This window comes from Diorhabda sublineata, chromosome 10, assembly GCF_026230105.1.
Source record: "Diorhabda sublineata isolate icDioSubl1.1 chromosome 10, icDioSubl1.1, whole genome shotgun sequence".
NCBI lineage: Eukaryota > Metazoa > Arthropoda > Insecta > Coleoptera > Chrysomelidae > Diorhabda > Diorhabda sublineata.
In genome coordinates this window covers 5,143,678-5,165,505 of record NC_079483.1, presented here as the reverse complement: position 1 = coordinate 5,165,505, position 21,828 = coordinate 5,143,678, and the positions used below count along the sequence as shown (strand labels likewise).

General features: G+C 34.1%; 1 protein-coding gene across 6 annotated transcripts in view; it reads left to right on the top strand.

Moving 5' to 3' along the window:
- The window catches only part of LOC130449803 (formin-binding protein 1-like), a 102,537-nt gene that overhangs the window by 18,699 nt on the left and 62,010 nt on the right, over nucleotides 1–21,828 (top strand). For all 6 annotated transcript variants that reach the window (XM_056787816.1, XM_056787821.1, XM_056787819.1 and 3 more), the window contains exon 2: nucleotides 20,665–20,780. In XM_056787816.1, the coding sequence (XP_056643794.1) occupies nucleotides 20,665–20,780 (116 nt within the window). The remainder of the gene's footprint in view (nucleotides 1–20,664; nucleotides 20,781–21,828) is intronic.

Genomic DNA, 21,828 nt, shown 5'->3' with positions numbered 1-21,828 from the left:
TAATTTAATTGTTATATGTTATGATAACTTATATAGTGGATGAAGGAAACACATGCAAGCGTTTAATGGATGTAATAATCTTAGCAGAAAGTTTTATATTCAAGTATTATCAAATATTATTAAATTATTAAATTCAACGAAACGCTCGCGTGATACTATAGATTCCCATCAAGTAGAAAATATGAACCTTTGCCCCTATTCCATTGTCCAATAAACATAGACATGCATAAAAAGTAACATTATCACTAATTGTTGGAAGTATTCAGAGTAGGCGTGGTAACACATGAACATTGACCCCATAAGAAAATGCATTCTAGCCTAACAAACGCCATTAAACAACGGGAATACTGTATAAAAACCAACAATATTAATTTTATTTCATATTAAATCCTGCGACAAGCTTAGAAGTCGAATAATTTGTAAAATAGATTCATCCCGTACTTCTACTAAAAATCCAGAAAAAAATATTATAGTATAGTAGATTTTGTTGATGAGTTATCTTGATTTTAGATCTCTTTCAATTAAAATTTCGTTTAAATCTATATAATATTGACTTTTCGACTTTATATCATATCAAAAAGAACAACTTTTTATTTCCAAATCAAATGCAAAAAATTGAAAATTCACAACGGCGTACCCCCTAAAATTTATGGTTTACCAAAGCTGCACAAACCTGACATACCTCTTTGACTAATTTTTCAAACTCCTCTTACCCCATTATCTAATTATTTAAAAAAAATTATACCAAAACAAATACTGAATCAAAAACACTTGGGACTTCAAAGATAAAAAGTTAAAAATACAAAAATTTATGAAAGAAATGCTTTATTGTCAAAAAATTGTTACAATTTATAGACAAAAGCTTGTAAAAAATAAAAAACAAACATAAAAATAACTTATAGGTAATAGTAATAGATAATAATTAGTATATAAATCCATTGCAAAAATTAAACCAGTATGCAGCATGTCCGGAATTAAATATTATTATTAGAAGTCGTTTACAAAGTAGAAGACACTCAAATTTGATTTGATTTCAATTGGCAAATGATTGTGCATTTGTTTGCATTGTAAAATATCGAGCACTTAACTAACTTTAAACGTCGAGTAGGTAGGTAAAGGTCGTGCTTCGCGTTCCTAAGTGGATAGCCGTGCTTATATACCTTGATAAAATTCTACAACAAAAAGAAATAACTAAATAAACTTTTCTAGAAATTATTTTAAAGAAGTACTGTAAATAAACCACCTGCTACTAAAAAATTTGGTACTTATTCATTATACCACCACCACGGAAATTGCGAAGTATGAATAATAAAAGTGTCTGGATGGGGTGGAAGACTATTTTACATAAAAAAAATGGTTAGGTTAGGTTAGGTTGGGAGAAGAAACTATTTCCAGCGATATTCAATAATTGTCGACATCACCTCTTCATTTTTGGAAAATCTTTGACCACCGAGGAATTTTTTCGTTTCGGAGAACAGAAAATAATCCGAAGGGACTAAATCCGGAAAATAGGGTGTATGAGGTAGCAATTAAAACTTTTATTAATTAGTTTTGACCATTGCAATATTAATTTGGTGCGTTGTCTTGATGAAACAACACTTTCTTCTTAGCCGAAAGCTGCAGTTTTTGGTTGATTTCTTAGCTTAAACGTTGCAATAAGTTCGCTTAATACTCGCCGTTGATTAGTTTCTTCTTTTTCAAGATAATGAATGAAAATTATTCAACATGCATCCTCTTTGATGTCTGGTTATAAAACGGCTCAAAAATTTTACTTTATTTCTGTGAAACATTACATAACACTCGATGGAAACATCTTCATAACGCTGGTTTTGTTCTATTGTGGGAAAACGCAGCACCCATCTTGCGCACAGATTTCTAATGTCCAAATTTTCAGTTAATATGCAATTTTTGAAATACTAGCTCGAGAACTTTCAGTCGACGATCATCCAGTACCGCTTTGTGGATTTTCCTCAACATTTCCGGAATCGTCACCTCATTTGATCTACCACTGCGTTGCTGGTCTTCGCAGGTCGTTCGGCCTCGTTTCAACTCTGCCACTCAATATTTTACTGTTGATAACGAAGGAGTAGTTTCACCCACCCTCACTGAAAACCTCCACTATTGATGGCTGCCAAACAAATTTTTCAAGCAACCACCGCTATCTCTAGGTCAGGCCAGGTACTTCTCGGACCATCCTCCTAGTAAAAGTCTTAAAGAACAATATACATTATCCAAATATTTCACTAAACTATAATCTAAAATCTAAAACACCCAAAAATAATACAAGTAACATTATATATCAAGTACATTGTAATGATTGTGCTCCGTCTATATAGGGCAGACATCTCAGTATTTAGAAAATAGAAAAAAACGAGATCAATACGATACTGCAGCTGAAAAAGAGATAAATGAAATTTATGGTTCTATTTCATAAAATTTAATGTAACTACGAGTACGAATAATTTGATTGATGGCTCCTACAATGTTTGAGATGTAAAAACTAAAAATAAAACTAAGTAAAAGATGTTTTAGAAGTAAGAACTTGAGGAAATGTATAGGAGATTTCGATATTCCCCCGGTATCGTATAGTTTTTATTTGTCGTGTATCAAGCACATTGTAGGGTGGTCAAAAACTAATGACTTTTAGTAGAAATTTTTCCCAATATCGTATGTGAACTAATCTGAACATAATCATCTTATTTTTCACGAGAACTTTCGATTTAATATAAGACGATTATATTTAACAAAGGTTGGTTAACGACGCGACGTTATTCTCTCATTTACTCACAATGGCAATCATTTCTTATGTTGGTAAAACGGTAAAATCATTTCCCACGAGATAATGAATAAACAATTAAAATAATTTTTACCGCAAAAATTAATTTTCTTCAAAGATAATAGGATGAAAATTTGGAAATTTTCATCCAATAAGACGGTTAAAAAAATAAAAATAGAGGGTGTTTCATTGATAAAGTCGGCTTCTAATGTTTACTTTATTTATTAAATAACCTTATAAAAAGAAAACCATAACAAGTTAGGTCTGGTGATTTGGATGGCCGAATAAATAAACTTCAACGTCCCATCCACCTATCAGGGTATGTTTGATGAAAGAAGAGGCAATTTATTTCTTAAAATGTCTAAATATCTTTCTCTTATTAAAAAAATGGTCCAATATTTTGTCCGCCACACATTTACAGACCAACGATCCTGATGTTGGATTTCCTGCATCCAACGGGAATTTATTCTCATTGTTAGTAATATTAGCTTTACATTTACATAACGTCATCTATCGACAATAACAAGATTATTAAGGAAACAGTTACTGCAGATTTGGGCATAACAACCACAACAACTAGAGGTTTGAACAAAAATTTTCGCCGTTAACACATTTCTTAGGATATCTTCGATCAGAAAGAAGATATCTACATCTACAAGTACGTAGAACACCACATAGGTAAGAGGTTATTTTGTGGTAAATATTAAAAAATTACCATCGGCCGACATAATTTTGGTAATAGGTTTTTATGGCGCACTCAATATAGCAGCCATATGTTATATATAAAACAAATATGCAATCAAAACAACCCAGAAGATTGCTCTTAGAAAATCTGGACAACAATAATGATGAGAAATGCTATAAATGTAAAAAATTCATGTGTTTGGAACACGTATTAAAATCATAGACTAATTTTCAAGTTAAGTCTGGAACTTATCTATGGAAATCCGGGATGGTTGCAGCCCTCAACTGGATTCCCAGATGTTAGAGTTGAGGTTGAGTTTGTAGTCTGGTGATTGTATCCTTGTTGTGGAAACTCCCAACCTGGCAGCTGTAAAACTGCAGGAAAAATGAGTAAGAAAACGGAAACACAGGTGGAAATTACTAAAGAAGGAACAAGTAGAAAGAATAGATTTGATTAAAAAAGAACTTATACTCTAACAAGTAAAAAAACTGAATTTGTTTTTTCAAAATATAACCAAACAGGAATGTGTTTTATTCTATTCGTTCTGTTCCCCGAATAAATACAAAATACGAATTCATATGAAAACTATCAGACAAAATTTGCTTAAAACAAAAGGAAACAATGTAAAAAGCAAAGAAAAACTTACCAGCAAATGTATAGTAAAGATAAGGCTGGGATTTATCTATGGAAATCCGGGATGTCTGCAGCCCTCAACTGGATTCCCAGATGTTAGAGTTGAAGTTGAGTTTGTAGTCTGGTAGTTGTACGAGGACATATTGAAAAATTCTTAGCCTACTATAGAACCAAACAAAATTTCAATGTCAAAATATTTTATTACCCAAACATATTCTCCTATTAATTGGATACATTTATTACAGAGAACCTGCAACTGGTCTAGGCTAACTAGATATCAATACATCCTCGTAAGTCTGAGATAGATACATTTTTTTTTTTCGTGTTAATGGACAACCACAACAATGTACGATAAAGCTTGTTGTTTACCTTATTCAAAATATGGTATATTTATCATTATCATAGTACTTATTTAGTAGAGAACGCGGACGACAGCACCATTACCATACAGGAAGTACTTATAAGAGATAGTGATTCCTCTATACCCTCAACAGTTTATTGTGAGTGATTTGATTGGAATGTAAAGTGCTATATCAAGGAAACTTTTTGAGTAGAAACTAATATTACAAAAGTAAGTACAAAAATTTCAAGTTCCATAGATTATCAACGGCGGAAGTAATCGCCATCTTTGACAACTGATTCCTCACTGATACCCGTATAGAATAGTTTCTTACATCTTTAATTATATTCTTTAAGTTATCTACTTCCAAGTGCTAGATAATATAGTATCTATAATGTCTTGATGTGGTTTACATCCAGTGATGTACCTCATACTAGATCTACTGGTCATGCGAAAATCTGAACGCAGACCGGCGGTCAATGTCCAACCATTTTGATGGGCGATGACCTGTCTTCAAGAGGGGGCTATCTCCATCTAATATTTTCTACCTTCGATAGCTTTTGCACCTACAACCGTTAATAATGGCACAAATTACTGACAGCAATGAACTTGAGACTTTAGGCTCCATATAATGCAACCACCTGGTAAACAAATGTCTCTAGGATGAATTATTTAGCCGAAGCAGGCTTCTGCGGAGATCATCCATCCAAAACAAGCGAAGTTTTCTAGTTTGGGTAACATACTCCCCTCTTCCAAGCCATAGTAACACAGTAATCTCCATCTGCTCAGGCAGCGGAGCTACCATATAAGCCATAATGGCTGAAACAGTGTTCTTTAGGCTTGTGTTGTAAAGAACAAAGTCCTATAAGAACTGGTGAGTGATGGTTGCTCGTCTGGGTGCCTAGGCAACGACGAAGCGGACTCACTAGCCAGATTAGTATCCGCAAATTCGTCAATGGACCTAGAATCCATTATTGGTGAAGCCGTAAGTGTTGCTATTACGTCAGTCAACGGTCTGTTTGCATGGAAGGCTCTCTAGAGGTAGATAGATACACCTGGCTGATGATGAGCGTTATGCCTCTCTTACCAAACCACTGCTACACTAAAGCAGACACGAATTTCGGCTAGTGAAACGCCATCTCCACAATATCGGCATCACTTACGACCAGGAGCACCACTGGTGTATGGAGGAGGAAGAAACTGCAGACCAAATCATCTGTGAGTACTCAGCACACACTCGAGCGCGGTTCCAACTTTGGGCAAACCCCACAGTTTCCATAGTAACGCCGGCCACCATCCGACTACGAGGGTTTTAGTAATTTTGATTTTATTATAACGTGGAAGCGGTTTCATATATATTGAACTACATAAGGAATATTAATAATGAATTTGAATATTTGTAGTTTTTCTTGAAATTCTAGAGCCAGAATTTTATATTTTTCCTTTCTTCCAGATTGTCGGATTGTTTACTGTGTTATTTTGTTAATAACATAAATTGTATAAACTAAAACTGAAAAAAAAAATGTTATCCACATCAGCGATGTGGAATCGGTGATTTGTTTTTTTAAACATCCTTGTTGAAAATATTTTTGATCGAAAAAAATTGAATGGAGCAATAAAATTTTCCCAGTAATTTATTTCTTTATGTATATTAACGATGTAAACAATTTACACACCGCCAAACTCGAAAATAGCATTGTTTGTTTTTTTATCGGAATTCGCAAAAACTGGACAGAAAAAAAAACGTTGGGTAACCGTAACTAACCATTTTACTTGCATATCAAACCGACTTTTCTTTATGTCATTATTATATTTATGCAATTTAATGCCGTTAGGAATTTGTGGTTTCTGCAGATTTGCACCTAAAAAAATATTAGAAGAAACTTACGAGGGTTGTCTGAGAAGTTTTCGATCTAACAAAAAATATTCGCCCGTTTTCTCATCAAAATAAGCGTTTAAGTACCTGGTGACAAACTAAGAACGACCGAGGGTTACATCTAAGGAAAAGAAAATATCTCAGCTTCGGGGAAGAAAAATTATAACAAAACTAGCTCCGAGAAACACTTGGAAATTATTTTTTAAATTGTAGGTCCACCACTAAAGGAAATATGTAATTAAAAAAGCGCGTGTTTTTTTCAAAATTTTCCCAATTAATTGGCATTTTATATAATACGATAATCGAATCTATTAACAAAATTACGCGCACGGGCTTACGAAATTTTGAAACGCGAATAACTCGAAAACCAAAAGTATGTAACGTGCCAATCGGGTTGTTACGTTTTTTTTGAATATTCCTTTGTTCACGGTAGTCATTTCGGATTTATTTATTCAAACTTTCGAGTTTTTGAAAAAATTAATTTGCTATCGACCTGATTTCATTCGAGAAATTCAATAAAACCTCGAAATTGATTCGAATTCTCCCTTTACCTTTCTACACTTCAAGTAAAAGTTAATTTCAATAAATTTGTGGTGATTTTCTTCTTTATATTTGCTGGTAAGTATTTCTTTCCTTTTGTTCCATATTCCTGTTTGGTTATAATTTAAAAAAATATAAATTCAGTTTTTTTATTTGTTAGAGTATAAGTTCCTTTTTAATCAAATCTATTCTTTCTACTCGTTCCTTCTTTAGCAATTTCCTTCCTCATTATATTTTTTTCTCGCAGTTCTACAGGTGCCAGGTCGAGAGTTTCCACAACAAGGATATTTTAGTTTTTCAATTCGATTAATGTTGCAACTGAACAACTGTGGAATTGTCTGGATATACCCTTGATTTAAACATTTTTTTCACATCAACAATCAACGATATCCTTCCCATATCTTCCAACACCCTAACAATAACAGAATAACAACCAAAGAATATGATTCATCTTATTAATTGACGTATTCAATGAAGATATTAAACAGTTAAAATTTTCTCGTGATGTCGTCACTATAGTAAAAGTTGTTTATTTGTATAGACCATTCACCGATACTCATTCTAAATATACAGGGTATACCAATCTCACAATAAACTCCGGTATATAGATTGAAAGTTATCAACAAAAATATTTTGAAACTTTATAACATTCTTATGATTTTTTAAATGAAAACCACTGTATATTGTATCGAATTTCTTTTTAAACTTACTCGTTTAAAATATAGTTGATAGTTTTTACATCTATCCAAATTTATACCGTGTGTAGTGCAAGGTCAAAATACGAGAAACGTATATGCAGAAACAGATCGGTTCAAGATTGGAAAAGGCGTTCGACACGATTTCTCCGCAACTAGACAGTAAGGGCGAATGGAGAAAAGCTGAACCATCTACAACCGAAAAAATAGCTTGAAAATAAACATTACTAACATCCAATTCACGACAAATTTTGTCCCCAGTCGTAACCATAGATCAACCATCTTCTTTAGATAGCCACCTCGAGTTCCCGCTTCTGCGCTATCTCTGGGCTCATTAGCAGTACTAAACGTACACGGATACATTTTCCTTTCTGCTTTTCGCGGCATATTTCAAATTTTATCTTGATAACTTCTTTCGTTCAGTTATTTTTGAACAACAATTCAATGGAGTTGCATCAACTAAAATGATAGTGATTCTAATCTGAATGATAATAATTGTGCTATAAAATATAGGATGTTCTATTTGAAAAAAAGAAAATGGAAGGTTATAGTTTCCGTCTACCCTGTATACAAAAGAGGAAATAATTAAAATTTAATAGAATACGAAGATTACCATTTCATATTATTCATAACTTTCAATTGTTTCGATATAACATATAAAAACCTCACATCTCCATGTTTCATAAAAATATAAGCAATTCGAGTTATAATATACAGGGATTCTCATTTAATAAATCATATGATTGTTATATTTCAAAATATGGTTATTGAAGATATTTTTTTCAATTTTTTGGTATCCCTTGGAATAACCCAGGAACGAATAAAAATATTTTTTTTTACTTTTGGTGTGTAAAACCGACTTATACAATTTTATTGTAGTAGGAAAGTTTTTCGCTATTAACCAAGGGAGAAAATACCGAGTGAACTGGATTGGAAATAGATCTCTCATTTGGTTTTTGTAAAATAGATTTCCTTATGTCATATCTCGAAAACATTGATGTTTTTTTGTGTACAAAAAATAGTCTTGTTGTTCAACAACATTTTCAAATATTTAGTGACGGTCTATAATATTCGCTGGCTAGATAATCATATAGAAAAAGGCCACGTTGCCGGAATACGAAGAAGAACCTCGTTACAATCGAGCAATTTAACGAACTGTCAAAAGCAGTTGATGTCCATTTAAAAATAGCCGCCGTGGGGTATACAAATGCTGTAAGCTTTTGTGTATTATTTGTTGGAATACTTACTGACCTAGAGATGGCGGTAGTTACCACTGCAATAGAAAGTACAAAATCAATGTGGAATATGTTTTAAGTTTGAAGACGCAACGTTTTTTAGTATTTGTTTGGTAGCCATCAATGTTGAATGTTTTCAGTAAATTTGTAGCATGGAAACTATTGGTCATCATTATGTGTTGCAATATATTTTTATTGGAAAGTGAGCTCAACTCAATATAAAAGCTCAACTACCCTTGAGACTGCTCATTCGTTATTAACAGTAAAATATTGGGTAGCAGAGTTTAAACTAGGCCGTACGACCTACGAAGACAAAATGAGGTGACGACTCTAGAAATGCTGAAGAAAATCCAAAAATTTGTACTGGATGATCGTTAACTGAAAGTTCTCGAGCTAGTATTTCAAAAATTGCGGTACATCGTATATTAACTGAAAATTTGAACATTAGAAACGTTGAAAGATAAATATATTTTGTTACAAAAATTTTTGTGTTTTCTTTGTTGTTCCAGGTAGTTCTGGAACCATCCTCGTAGTCCTTATTACTTTTAGTTTTATTGCGAAAAAGCTTTTTGAAGAGTTGTCACTCAATTTCTTCCCAGAAACGTGGCCAATAAATAAACTCGTGGCCATGAATAACGCATCACCCTTTATTTCAATATCAAAACTTAAAATGTTAATCTTTTGGGTTTCGTTTTTTTTTTTTCTATCACAAAAAGTATTTTAAATGTTAGCGATTAAGTGTAGCAAAATTTCTTATCAGCAAATAACTGTTTTTGTGGGTTTTTTAAAATATGAATTTTATGTGTATTTTAATGTTTCTTTCATTCCATTGTTGTACCAACTTGTGGTTCAATCAAGGTGTGTTAAAGTCGAGACTAGTTAAGCAAAAAATGAATAGAGTTAGGCAGTTAAGTGAACGCGAAGCTGAAAGAATAGTCGAGTTAGTTGGACTGGAAAAAAGTTATCGTGCAGTGGCAAATCTGTTTGGCGTACACCACACAACCATTGGCAGATGGATGCAAAGATTTCGAGAGAGGTCTAGACAAGGAGAACCTTCAGTTTTAACTCCTCGGGATGACCGTTTTTTGCAAATTCATTAAGAAATCGACCAATAACAAGTGTCGGGTTCAACAGCCTTTTACGAGAAGTAAACATCTCAATCAATAAGAAGACTCTTTCAAAATGCTGGTCTACACAGCAGAAGAGCTCTCCAGGCGCCTTTGCTAACCAGGCAACATCGTGTTGCTAGACTAAGATTTGCAAAGTAACATTTAGATTGGAATTTAGAAAATTGGTGCCAAGTTTTATTCACTGATTAGACCAAAATCAGTCTAAGAGGTCCAGATAGACGTAATCAAATTCGAAGACGGCGAGGAGAAAGATTTGCGCCCAGGGAGCCGTTCCAAGGAGAGTCTATCATGTTTTGGGGTGGAATTTGTTTTGATGCTTGCACAGAATTAGTGTCTCTTCCTAGACCCGCCCTTAACGCTGCAAGATACATAACTGACATTCCAGAAAATCACGTCGTTCCGTTTAGGCCATTTATTACTGATGATTTTCGTTTAATGCTTGATAATGCTAGACCACACGCTGCGGCAGTTGTTCTGAATTACCTAAACGAAGTAGGAATTCATACCCTGGACTGGCTACCAAGAAGTCCAGATATGAATCCTATCAAGCATGTCTGGAACATTTTAAAACCGCCGCATTCGTCGTCGAAATCCATTTCTTCAAAATTTACATCCAGAGGCGGAAATACACGCTACTAGCGTTCTAAAAAAAGGAACATTATTGTTTAGAATGCAAGTTTTATTTTTAAGAAAATTTGGTTTTATTGCAATGTTTTTATTTTTATTAAATATCACTCAAAATCAAAATAATTGAAAATATTAATTTAAATTTATTAAACAAAAAAATATTTTCAGAAATCGGGGTGGTGCGTTATTTTTGACCACGAGTTTATGATCTGGAAAGCAAGTATATTGGAAACTTATGTAAAATTAGTAAGATTCTGACTTAAGCTGTTAACTTCACCTGAAGCTCTAAATTTGTCTCGTACGTTTGATGTTTGATAAACTTAAACGCAACAGTGAAAAGTTTACTTGCAGACTGACTAAAAGAATTCAAAAAGCTGTATTAGCTTCACTGAAACATACCTAAAAAGTTTCTGTGGAATTCTCTTGACATCATAAAACAAAACAACTCTCACTACCGAAAAAAAAAACCGAAAAAGGCTATAATACGGGTACATACGAGAAAATCGATTGTTTACCCCACGACCGCCATTTTGAGTAGACCAGCCATTTTATTAATTTCTTAGATTGCCTAATATTTAACGAGGCGTTGACTTGACTAATCTAATGAAATATTACGAACAAATTAATTAGATTTATTCTAGATTATACGAAACGGAGTGATTGTATTATGAAGCTTGAAAACGAATACGTTATTGATTATGGTGTGTGACTTATGATGATTTTTTTTCTTTCTGTGACGATCTTTATTCTATTTTAAATGAATTTTCTGTTTACATACTAAGAATTCAAAACATTTATCTATGAGTTCATTTATAATTGAAAACAGATACGTTATGAATAATTATTATTATAATCAATCATTTACCATAAATCACTTAAATTAGGTCATCAAGTATCTTATGGGGCTTTGTGTTTTAATGTCAATGCCACTTTTTTAATACGAGAGGTATTCAGAAATTAAGGAACGCTTCATTTTCAATATTCAAATTTAAAATACGAGCGTGGTGCGATAAGTTCTTAGTCTACAAAGAAAAACGAAAATTTTTGAAAAAGTGGCGATTTATTTTCAAATGTAGCCGCCCTTATGTTCGATAAATATGTTAGGGTAGGCATTCGTAGCCTAATTTAGCTGGACGCGTGAGCCGGTCCCAAATGGGGGTGTTTTCGCTTAAATTTCGATCTTCTCCAGGTTGTCGATGTAGATTACACCTTAAAAAACGGTGGCCACCTTTCCGGCTGATCTAATAGTCTCTTAGTCATATTTGGAGGAAGTTCACTGTTTAGCCATTCTTTAGTTTATGGTGTGTACTAGTGAATGCATTATCACAAAAGGACACAGAAATTCATTAATATTACGCTTAAACGGCATTTAACCACTCCTCTGAAATGATCTTACAGGAGTCAGTCGAACGTGTAAAACCCAGGATGGAAATAAAGCCCTGGTCAAAATTTGTTACTAAAATAGCTTAAAATTTTTATTACTTCCCCTATATCGACTGATAATACTTAATTACTGATTTTGTCTCAATCTTTTTAATCGATTTATCCCTTGTAGACACTTTATTCAATAAAGAAAAATAGGAGGCAAGCTCGAAGCTTATTTATTCATTCCCTGATACATCCTCAGACATTCATCGGAAATTGTCGACCTAGAATTCATAGTTGTGCTAAATCGGGGCTATGTCTCCTTTTTGGCCAATTTCAACAGCAGCAGAGCCATGATTTCTTATAGCCACTAGATGAGCTTAAATAAATTTTAAGATATTAGTCCGATACGGGAATCAAGTGAGGATAAGTATTTGCTAGCGAATCGTCTTGAAAAGTCCTTGTAGATCTTGAAATTAATCAAAACGAGCACAATTCCTTATTGAATTTTTAGTTGTAGGGAAAGAGACCAACAAGTTAGAAGGATGGTTTTATGGCACATAATCTTCTTGAAAGGTTATTTATATCGCTGTTAGTAAACGAAAGGGGCAATTTCTTCTTGGATTTTGAATAAGAGGGGCTTTTTTTAGATCAAGAAGTGAAGAGATTTCTTTTGTCCCAGAGAATCGTCTTGAAAAAGGCCTTCGCCTACTTTTAGGCCAGGAATTATTATATCAGGGACATTCCGACTCTAAATAACAATATTGGAGTGTTCTCTTTTGGCAAATCGGTTTGTGCATAAATACACAGCCACCTCGATAGTCGATTTGTGATTAATCTCCTCCGATTCATTTTAGCGAGTTATAGAAAGCTATTATGTTAATTTATAATAAATGACTAGCAGTAGATAGAATATTTAAACGATCGCACCTATCATATCCAGATAAGTAAAAATAACATAAATAAATTTTCTCATAAAAAACAAAATTATTATTCATATAATACGTCCAAGTTTCTCGGCAGCAATCAAAACGCAATCTATCCATATTCAATCTAGTAAAAGGAATGTTGATTACGCAAAAAATCCATCGGCGACGTTGCCAAGTGTTCAATAACCTAGTAATTAAACAGTCCGGCATACCGACGCGATTTTATCAGATTGTATTCCATTATGTACGCGACACACTTGATACCTACCTTGCATCACAATCACTTTTATAATTCGTTTACTTCATCGAGTAGGAATTGTTTCACTTTAACGACCGTTGAAATATTTTATTTGCTTTTGTTGTTTGTCGAGATAAAATTTTTTTCCGAGAAATTGGAAATTAGTACCCAATAAACCGCTTTAAGATAAACGATAATTCGTTGAAAGTCAATTATTACGTATCTTACATATTGGATAAATAGATAATTTTTTTTAATACTGATAAGTCATTAACGTAGGTCACTGAAGGACTTTTCGGAAACTATGATCGGGTTAACCTGATCATGATCTGAATGTTCAGGAACTAACCTGGATCACGTTCATTGTCGTTTGAAAACTGATGAGTTAATCGACTCGTAGATTGGTACACTTACACTGTTACTTGTCGACATAATTACCGAAGATATTAAGACAATTTTCATATCTGTGGACAAGCTTTTCAATATTCTCTTGGACAAGTTTACGTATCTGTAGCACAACGCCGACTGACACCTGAATTCTGCTACCCGCGTAGCGTCTGCACGGAGTTATCGGAGGTTGAAATAAAAACGGTCATAGTATAAGTTATGATCCTTTCTACCCTGATAGATCAGTAGGTAAATGCGATCAGCTGAAGGGTTGTTTCATTTGTCTATGACTTTTTGAACTTTAAAAGATATTTATTCTCCTGTCTACTATTAATTCTTATGAGCAGCGTCATTGATAGTTTATAGAATTTGCGGTTTTTATAATTGGGGAAGAATCCGTTTGAGGGGGTAAATCGTTGAACTATTCAATAATAATTATTAAACATCTGAATCTATCAAATAATTAAGTTAATATCATTAATTAACACACAAATCACCATGTTTTAAACTTGGAAAATTACTGAATTCGGATTATAATTTCCGAGAGGTTATACGAGGGTTGTTTTTTTGAGAAAGGTCCGCTTTATAATTTGTAGGCAGACAAAATTTAAAAATCCAACTGAAACCTAGATTTGAAAACCAAAATTTCAACATTTTTTTGGCCAACAGGAAATACAAAGACCAGAAAGTTCTCGATTTTTCTAAGGAAATTGTACTTGAAATTTTTTTTTCGAAAAGTGCATACAAAAACGAGCAATTTTAAGAAAAAAAACAGGTCCGTCAAGCTTGTAGGTTAACTTATGAAAAAATAAAGGTCAAAAATTACCGTTTTTATGCCGTGAAATTCCCAGAATTTGCCGTTAATTATTTTTAACCTTCCGTCAGGCGCATTTTATCTGTGAGATGAGTAGAATTTGTTTTTATCTACCAAATTTCAGTGTTTCGCAACAAAGAGCAGGGCTTCCAGCTATCTTCCTACCCTCATTGTCGACCTTACGCCCACTTTATATCCAGTACGTTCAATGATGCTCAGAGAAGGTTGAATCTGTGAGATTAATTGCGCCAGGTCACGTTCCAAAATCAAATGGCAAAAAGGCGGGAACGTTTTAATCCCCAGAACCCAGACGACCAGGCAGCCATCCATGAATTATTATTTAATGAAGAGGACTTTCTGGAAAATGAAGATAATTGCGGCGAATCCGAAACCGACGCTGAAGATACAATAGAAGAAAAGCAAGAAGACTTTGATTCAGAGCAAGAAGGAAATAGCTCTGAAGAAGATGAATGCTGTACCGATTTTTGTTTGGGTAAAGATAAAATTACGAAATGGTAAAAAAAAACCTAACACCCGGATAAAACGTGCAAGCCATAATGTTTTGATGCATTTGCCAAGTGTGATAGGAAAAGCACGAAAATGCTTTTTTCTACGACCGTGCGTTTTAACCCACTTTCCCGCACGCATTTTAGTTTTGAAAGTGTCAAGTAAAATTATGCACATTTTGACCATATTAGATAGTTTTTCACTTCTGAGATTATAACTATTGTTACTACAGGTAAATAAATATTTACGAAATAGTCCATCAAACAAAATTTAAACCTTTTCTAGCTTTTTGTAGCATTTTTAATTTTTTGAAAATATAAAATAATACAGATATTTTTTATATAACCATGTAATTGTTACTAAAACGTCAAAGTTGTTCAAAACGTCTTGGAAGTGACCGAATAAGTGCAATCTTCTTCTAAATTAAACCACATTAAACCGAATCCGATACAATAATATTAATTCATCATCAACCGAGGAAGAACTTCCCGAAGCTATTTTGAAGGCTGCAAATGAAACTAATTCCGAGCTGTTGCCTGCCAACTGACTTAAAATCGTTGCCGTCATCGTCATCTTTATGCCACCTGCAACCGATGCCATCCATCCTCATCGACGTCATCTACCTTCCATTTGAAACCAAATAACTACACTGGATCGGCAATTCTTACTAGTCTACAGAATGCAACAAATTGTGTTTTCAATATTAATATTTATAATAATTAGTAGTTTTTAGTTACAGTTTTTTATATTGTTATGTTTGTTGGAATACAATAATTTTTGAAAAATGGGTTGGTATACTTTTTTGTATATACGGTCGTAGAAAAAATACTGTTCCTAACACATGCGTAAAGTGTCTTTCCCGCATTTGACCGCTTGCCCGAACTCCGCTCCGCGTCGTTCGGGACAACTGCAGTCGCGTGCGGGAAAGTATCACTTTCCGCACTTGTTAGGAAAATAACTATTTCTCCATTAGAATGCTGGAAATGGATTAAGTCGGAGGAAATGATAAAAATGATTATGAATTACACAAACATATTTATTGAAAGCAAATAAAGATGAATGTCGATATTATGATGTTTAATGCAAATACTTAACAGACTGAAGCTTTCATTGAGCCGCAATTTTATTTTAACAAACATATTTTATATTGTTTCTATTGTAAAATAATATGTTTTAATAAATTTTTTATTAAATTTGAGTCGCCCAATAATATTGTTTCCTTATTACAATGAAATTCACCGCATGTTTGTGTATTTGATCTCTCAGATAAATTGCGCCCGACAAGTAATGAATCATATGGCGCCTGTCGGAGGGTTAAACATAATGGGGTCGACCCGCTAAATTGATTAAGATAGCCCGCTAGACCCTCTCGAATATGTCTCTCTTTTTTATAATAACTAAAACCAATTACATGAATAATATCCGCTTGGTTTGCCGTTCGGAAAAACCGTCGACATCCGGGGCAAAACGGGTGAAAACCATTTCTATGAAGTCCGGAATGATATCTCGGCTCTCCCCTTTTTACCCCAGATGCCAAGGAGCCCCGAGTCGGCAATATTCCGCTGGCTCGCTATCCGGGCTCCGGTAGACGGGCACCGACCACCTGCACACGACAGCCTAACATCCACAAGCCAACGGGATGGTCAAACGTATCCACAGAAGGTTGAAAGCGGCGATAAATTTACTATGGAAATGACCAACGGACTAAGATCTTTATATCGGTCGTCATGGGCATCCGCTCGACGGAATGCGATGACGTAGACGTTTCATCGTTCAAATTGCTAATCGAACAATCCGTGCGTTTACCCGGGGACTTCTTCGAGACGACGAGCCCGAATAGTGAACCAGTGGAGTTTATCAAGGAACCACGTCGGCATTTCGACTTCCTACGACCAACACCTGGTGCCCGAATCTAAAGTCGACGCGGAGCTTGCACTCGTCTGCGACGCCTCGGACTTCTCATTAGGCGCAGCTTTACTATAAAAAATCGACGATACCTGTCAGTCATTGGCCTCATTTCTCGAAGAAAAACAAGCCACCGATAGAGAAAGTACAGGCTATACTCGATTACCCGCAGACCGCCAAACAGTTTCATCAGTACCTCGGCAAGTCATATTTTTAACGAATTGGTACATACAGCGCTCAGAGTATTGGTCAAAGGAGATCGAAATTCCAGCATAGTTCCTTGATAAACTCCGCTGGCTCGCTATCCGGGATCCGATTGATGGGCACCAACCAGCTACACGAACCAACGGGATGGTCGAGCGTTTCCACAGGAGGTTCAAAGCCGCGATACGGTGCCATCACTATTTGGGCTCGTCGTCTCGAAGAAGTCCCCGGGTAAACGCACGGATTGTTCGATTAGCAATTTGAACGATGAAACGTCTATGCCCATGACGTCCGTTATAAAAATCTTAGTCCATTGGTCATTTCGATGGTAAATTTATCGCTGCTTTGAACCTCCTGTGGATATGTTTGACCGTCTCGTTGGCTTGTGAATGGTAGGCTGTCGTGTGCAGGTGGTTGGTGCCCGACTACTGGAGCCCGGATAGCGAGCCACCGGAATATTACCGACTTGGGGTTCCTTGGCATCTAGGATAAAAAGGGGAGAGCCGAGAAATCACTCCGGAAATGGTTTTTTCCCGTTTTGCCCCGGATGTCGACGATTTTTTCGAATGGCAAACCAATGTAATTGGTTTTAGTTATTATAAAAAAGAGAGCCATATTCGAGAGGGTCTAGCGGGCTATCTTAATAATCAATTTAGCCGGTCGACCCCATTATGTTTAAAAATAATTAACGGCAAATTCTGGGAATTTCACGGCATAAAAACGGTAATTTTTGTTAAGTTAACCACAAGCTTGACAGACCTGTTTTTTTCTCAAAATTGCTCGTTTTCGTATGAAAAATTTCAAGTACAATTTCCTTAGAAAAATCGAGAACTTTCTGGTCTTTGTATTTTCTATTGGCCAAAAAAATGTTGAATGCCTATGTTTAATAATTATTATTGAGTAGTTATCAACGATTTACCCACTCAAACGGATTCTTCCCCAATTATAAAAACCGCAAATTCTATAAACTACCAATGACGTTGTTCATAAGAATTAATAGTAGACAGCTAGCTTGTTAAGGAGATTAAATATCTTTTAAAGTTCAAAAAGCCATACACAAATGAAACAACCCTTCAACTGATCTACTCCTACTGATCTATCAGGGTAGAAAAGATCATAACTTATACTATGACCGTTTTTATTTCAACCTCCGATAACTCCGTGCAGACGCTACGCGGGTAGCAGAATTCAGGCGTCAGTCGGCGTTGATTTTATTATCTAATAGTTAACCCTATCAAGCAAATAATTCTAACCTTTTTTTTGTCTGAAAACTTGTCGGTGAAACTCAACAATAACGCAAGTTTCCATAGATAGATCTAATTTTGATTTTTATTATTTGTTTTGAGTAGTATATTTTATGGTAAACACGTGTTTTGTTTATTTCTCTGTAAATATTCAAGGACCGTTTAGGAAGTTTCTATTTAGTTATAATAATGCGACGAGTGCGCTAGTAGTATAAATTGTTTTGCTTATAATAAACGAGGATTTAATTAAATCGTTTACGGAGGCCACCCGAGACCTCATTTTCAACAAATTATTATTCCACACACTACAATCACGTAAATAATGTAATAATGTCGTCGAAGCGATTTTTATAAACACCGAAATAACAACCAGGAAACGTATAACGAATTCAGAAGAATAATTTGATTCGACGCCAAAATTTTTGTTTACAAAAATATTTTCGTTCTCGGATTTTATTTTTAAGGTATACATACAAATCCCATGGATTTTACGATGAGAAAGTTGGATTTTTATATGTGAGTAGGTGGGGTTTTGCGAGTTCATCAACCGCTTTAAGAAATATATCAAATTTTGTTTATTCGAACGCAAATCAAAAAAATTATTTTGATTTAAGTTCAATGTGCGACTATAGTTCCAGGCCCTTCAAAGAAAACACAAAAATTTTGTATTTTCGCGCTCCCCTCGTTTTTTGGCTCTAGAATATCGAAAAATCATCCGATTTTGATAAAATTTTTTTAAAAATCTTCGTTATTACGGCGTTATTATTACTTTTTGGCATATAATCGTTCATAACTTTTTTACAAAGCGTCAAACGCAGTTAATGTATTTTTTTTGTTAATCTACACGAAAAAACGAACATTTTGGAATATAAAAATTGGAAAATGTTTGTTTATTCATATTTTATCCCCAACCTTACTAAGATACTATGTTTTTAAAGGTAAAAATTTTCAATTTTTCAAAGTTAAGTTTTAATATTGTACACTTTATTGTAATAAATGATTTTGAGAATGTTGTTGTTCATAAAATTTTAATGATTACTTAATAAAAAAAGGTACAAACGATTATATATGAGAAAAAGTCAATTTTAAGAGAAATTTTTATCATTTTTAATCGTAAATCATTTTGTTCATTACTTGATATCGTCGAAACGAAATTTTAATATTGCGCATCAAGTAGTTACAGTCTTATGGAACAAATCTATTATAGAAAAATAATCTTAGAAACCAGTTTGAAAATTTAAAAATTAGTCAGTACAAAGAATGGATGTTTTTATTTACTTTTTCTGAAAGAATGTTGTCACGACACCTTTGTGTACTTAACAAAGGTGACGATTCCACTCAAACTAGACTACATTTTTCGAATATTCTAAAATTCGAGATTAGTTGAATATTGAAAAATAAGTTTCGATGATTTTTTTTATATTAGGAGATCTCAAGTTTTAGAATATTCGAAAAATGTCTACTAGTTTTATTGTATTTACAAATTTTGATAGTAATTACGAGACTGAATTTGAAAAAAATACATAAAATACAAATTTGAAACAATTATTTTCATATTTGTATTCTCTATACAGAGCGAGGATTAGGTAAATATTTAGAATTAGGGCTCCAGGTAAAAATCGTTCCAATAAATTGTTCACGCATTTGGGGTTGTTTCTGAGGGTACAAATAGTAAATTTAAGGCGGGGGAGACATATTTTTCCATTATTTTAGATATTACATGGTACAACATACATATGATAAATCAATGAAACCTAACCCAACCAATTCTAAATAATTACCATCTTGGTTAGGTTAGGTTAGGTTTCATTCATTTTTCATATGTAAGTTGTACCATGTAATGTCTCCCCCGCCTTAAATTTACTATTTGTACCCTCAGAAATAACCCCAAATACGTGAAAAATTTATTGGAACGATTTTTGCCCGGAGCCCTAATTCTAAATAATTACAGAGTTTTATGTATGGAACGCCCCAATTATATCGGAAACGGCTTGTACGATTTTTATAAATTTTTGTGTACAAGAAATCTTGTGATTCGACCGTTATTATGGTGGTATTTACATTGTTGTCACATCTTTCCTTTTTCCGGAAAATTAGTTCAAATGGATCACTCTATATATTTTATATTTTATTGATTATTTTTCATCTAATATTCCCTATACCCAAATGCCATAACATTTAGATGGCTACAATTGAATAAATTCGTTTAATTTGAATATTCTTTAATAATTTATATCCTAACCGAAATCCCATAACAAGATCTACTGCCAGTAAATTAGTAAAAACTTGAACGAAACTGCTGCAGTAAAATATTTATCTAGATCAATTCTAAAGGTTCTAGAAAATAAAGAAATAAAACAAATGAATACATATATTTTCCTAGAAATTATTCAAAAGAAAAAATGTAAATAAACCGTCTGCCATAATAAAAACTTTTATAATACAAACATCGAACGGAATCAGGGCCGGCTTAAGGGGATTTTGCGAACTTGTTCGTAACGATACGTTTTAATTTGTTTTTTATTTATTTTCAGGATCAATATGACAATCTGTCCCTTCATACATTAAAAGGAATAGACTTTTTGGAAAAATATGGTCAATTCGTAAGGGACCGTGCTACAATAGAATGCGAGTACGCTTCAAAATTAAGGTGAGTTTTTATCGAAACAAAAAGTAACAAAATGTTTACGAAGCCTGGCTATTAAATAACGAGACTGCGCGCATAGAGGGCGCCCTAGGCGGGTGGGATAGTGCGTTGGGTATCCAGATATTTTGTCTATGCACGTCCCAAAACACGTTTCCGTCACTATTATAGTATTTGTACAGTAACGGTTTGAAACGTATCAATCTCAAATTACTCGTTAAATTGAAAAAGATTCCGACTGGATACTACATATTGTTGCAAGAGGCCTATGGAGACAATTCTCTTCCTCGTGCGCGTGTTTTTGAGTGGTGTAAGCGCTTTAGAGATAGCACTGAAGATGACCAGGGTCCAAGTCACTATGTGACTATTTCAATTCCGAAAACAGTAACCAAAGGCAACCAAATTGTGCGTGCAGATCGTCGAATGAGCATCCGGATGATTCCGAGGCTGTAAACGCCGATAAAATAACTGTTAGAGGAATCACACGTGACAAAAGTTTGTGCAAAGTTCTGCTCAGATTTCCTTGAAAGGTTAAAAAAAAGTTCTGCTTTGAAAGGGATCCGATTTGAGTAGTTGGAAGCGGTAAAGCAAAAAGCGGCAGAGCTACTAAAGACATTCACCAAAGAAGACTTCCAGCACTGCTTCGATCAATGGGATCAATGGAAAGGTGTGTGGGGGGAAGGGGGAGGAATATATTGAAGGGGAACATTCGAATGTAGAATAATTTTTATAATAAAACTTTTTCTCGTAACGAGTCTCGTTATTTAGTAACCAGACCTCGTATACTACCTAGGTTCATAGCGAAACCTTATGCATTATTATAGAACATTATACAAATTAAAAATATACAAGGCGATTAATTTAAAGTAATATAGTAATTTATGTCAAAAATAAATCGATATTTCAAATGGTTTAGGAAATATAAATTTTTTTTACGCAAGCATGTCATTATTTTTGAATTTTTGGATTTTCTGACTAGTTGAAAATACACCTTTATAGGGAGAGTATGCGAAAAAAATTTTTTCTGAGCATCTGATAACTTTTTACTCCTCGT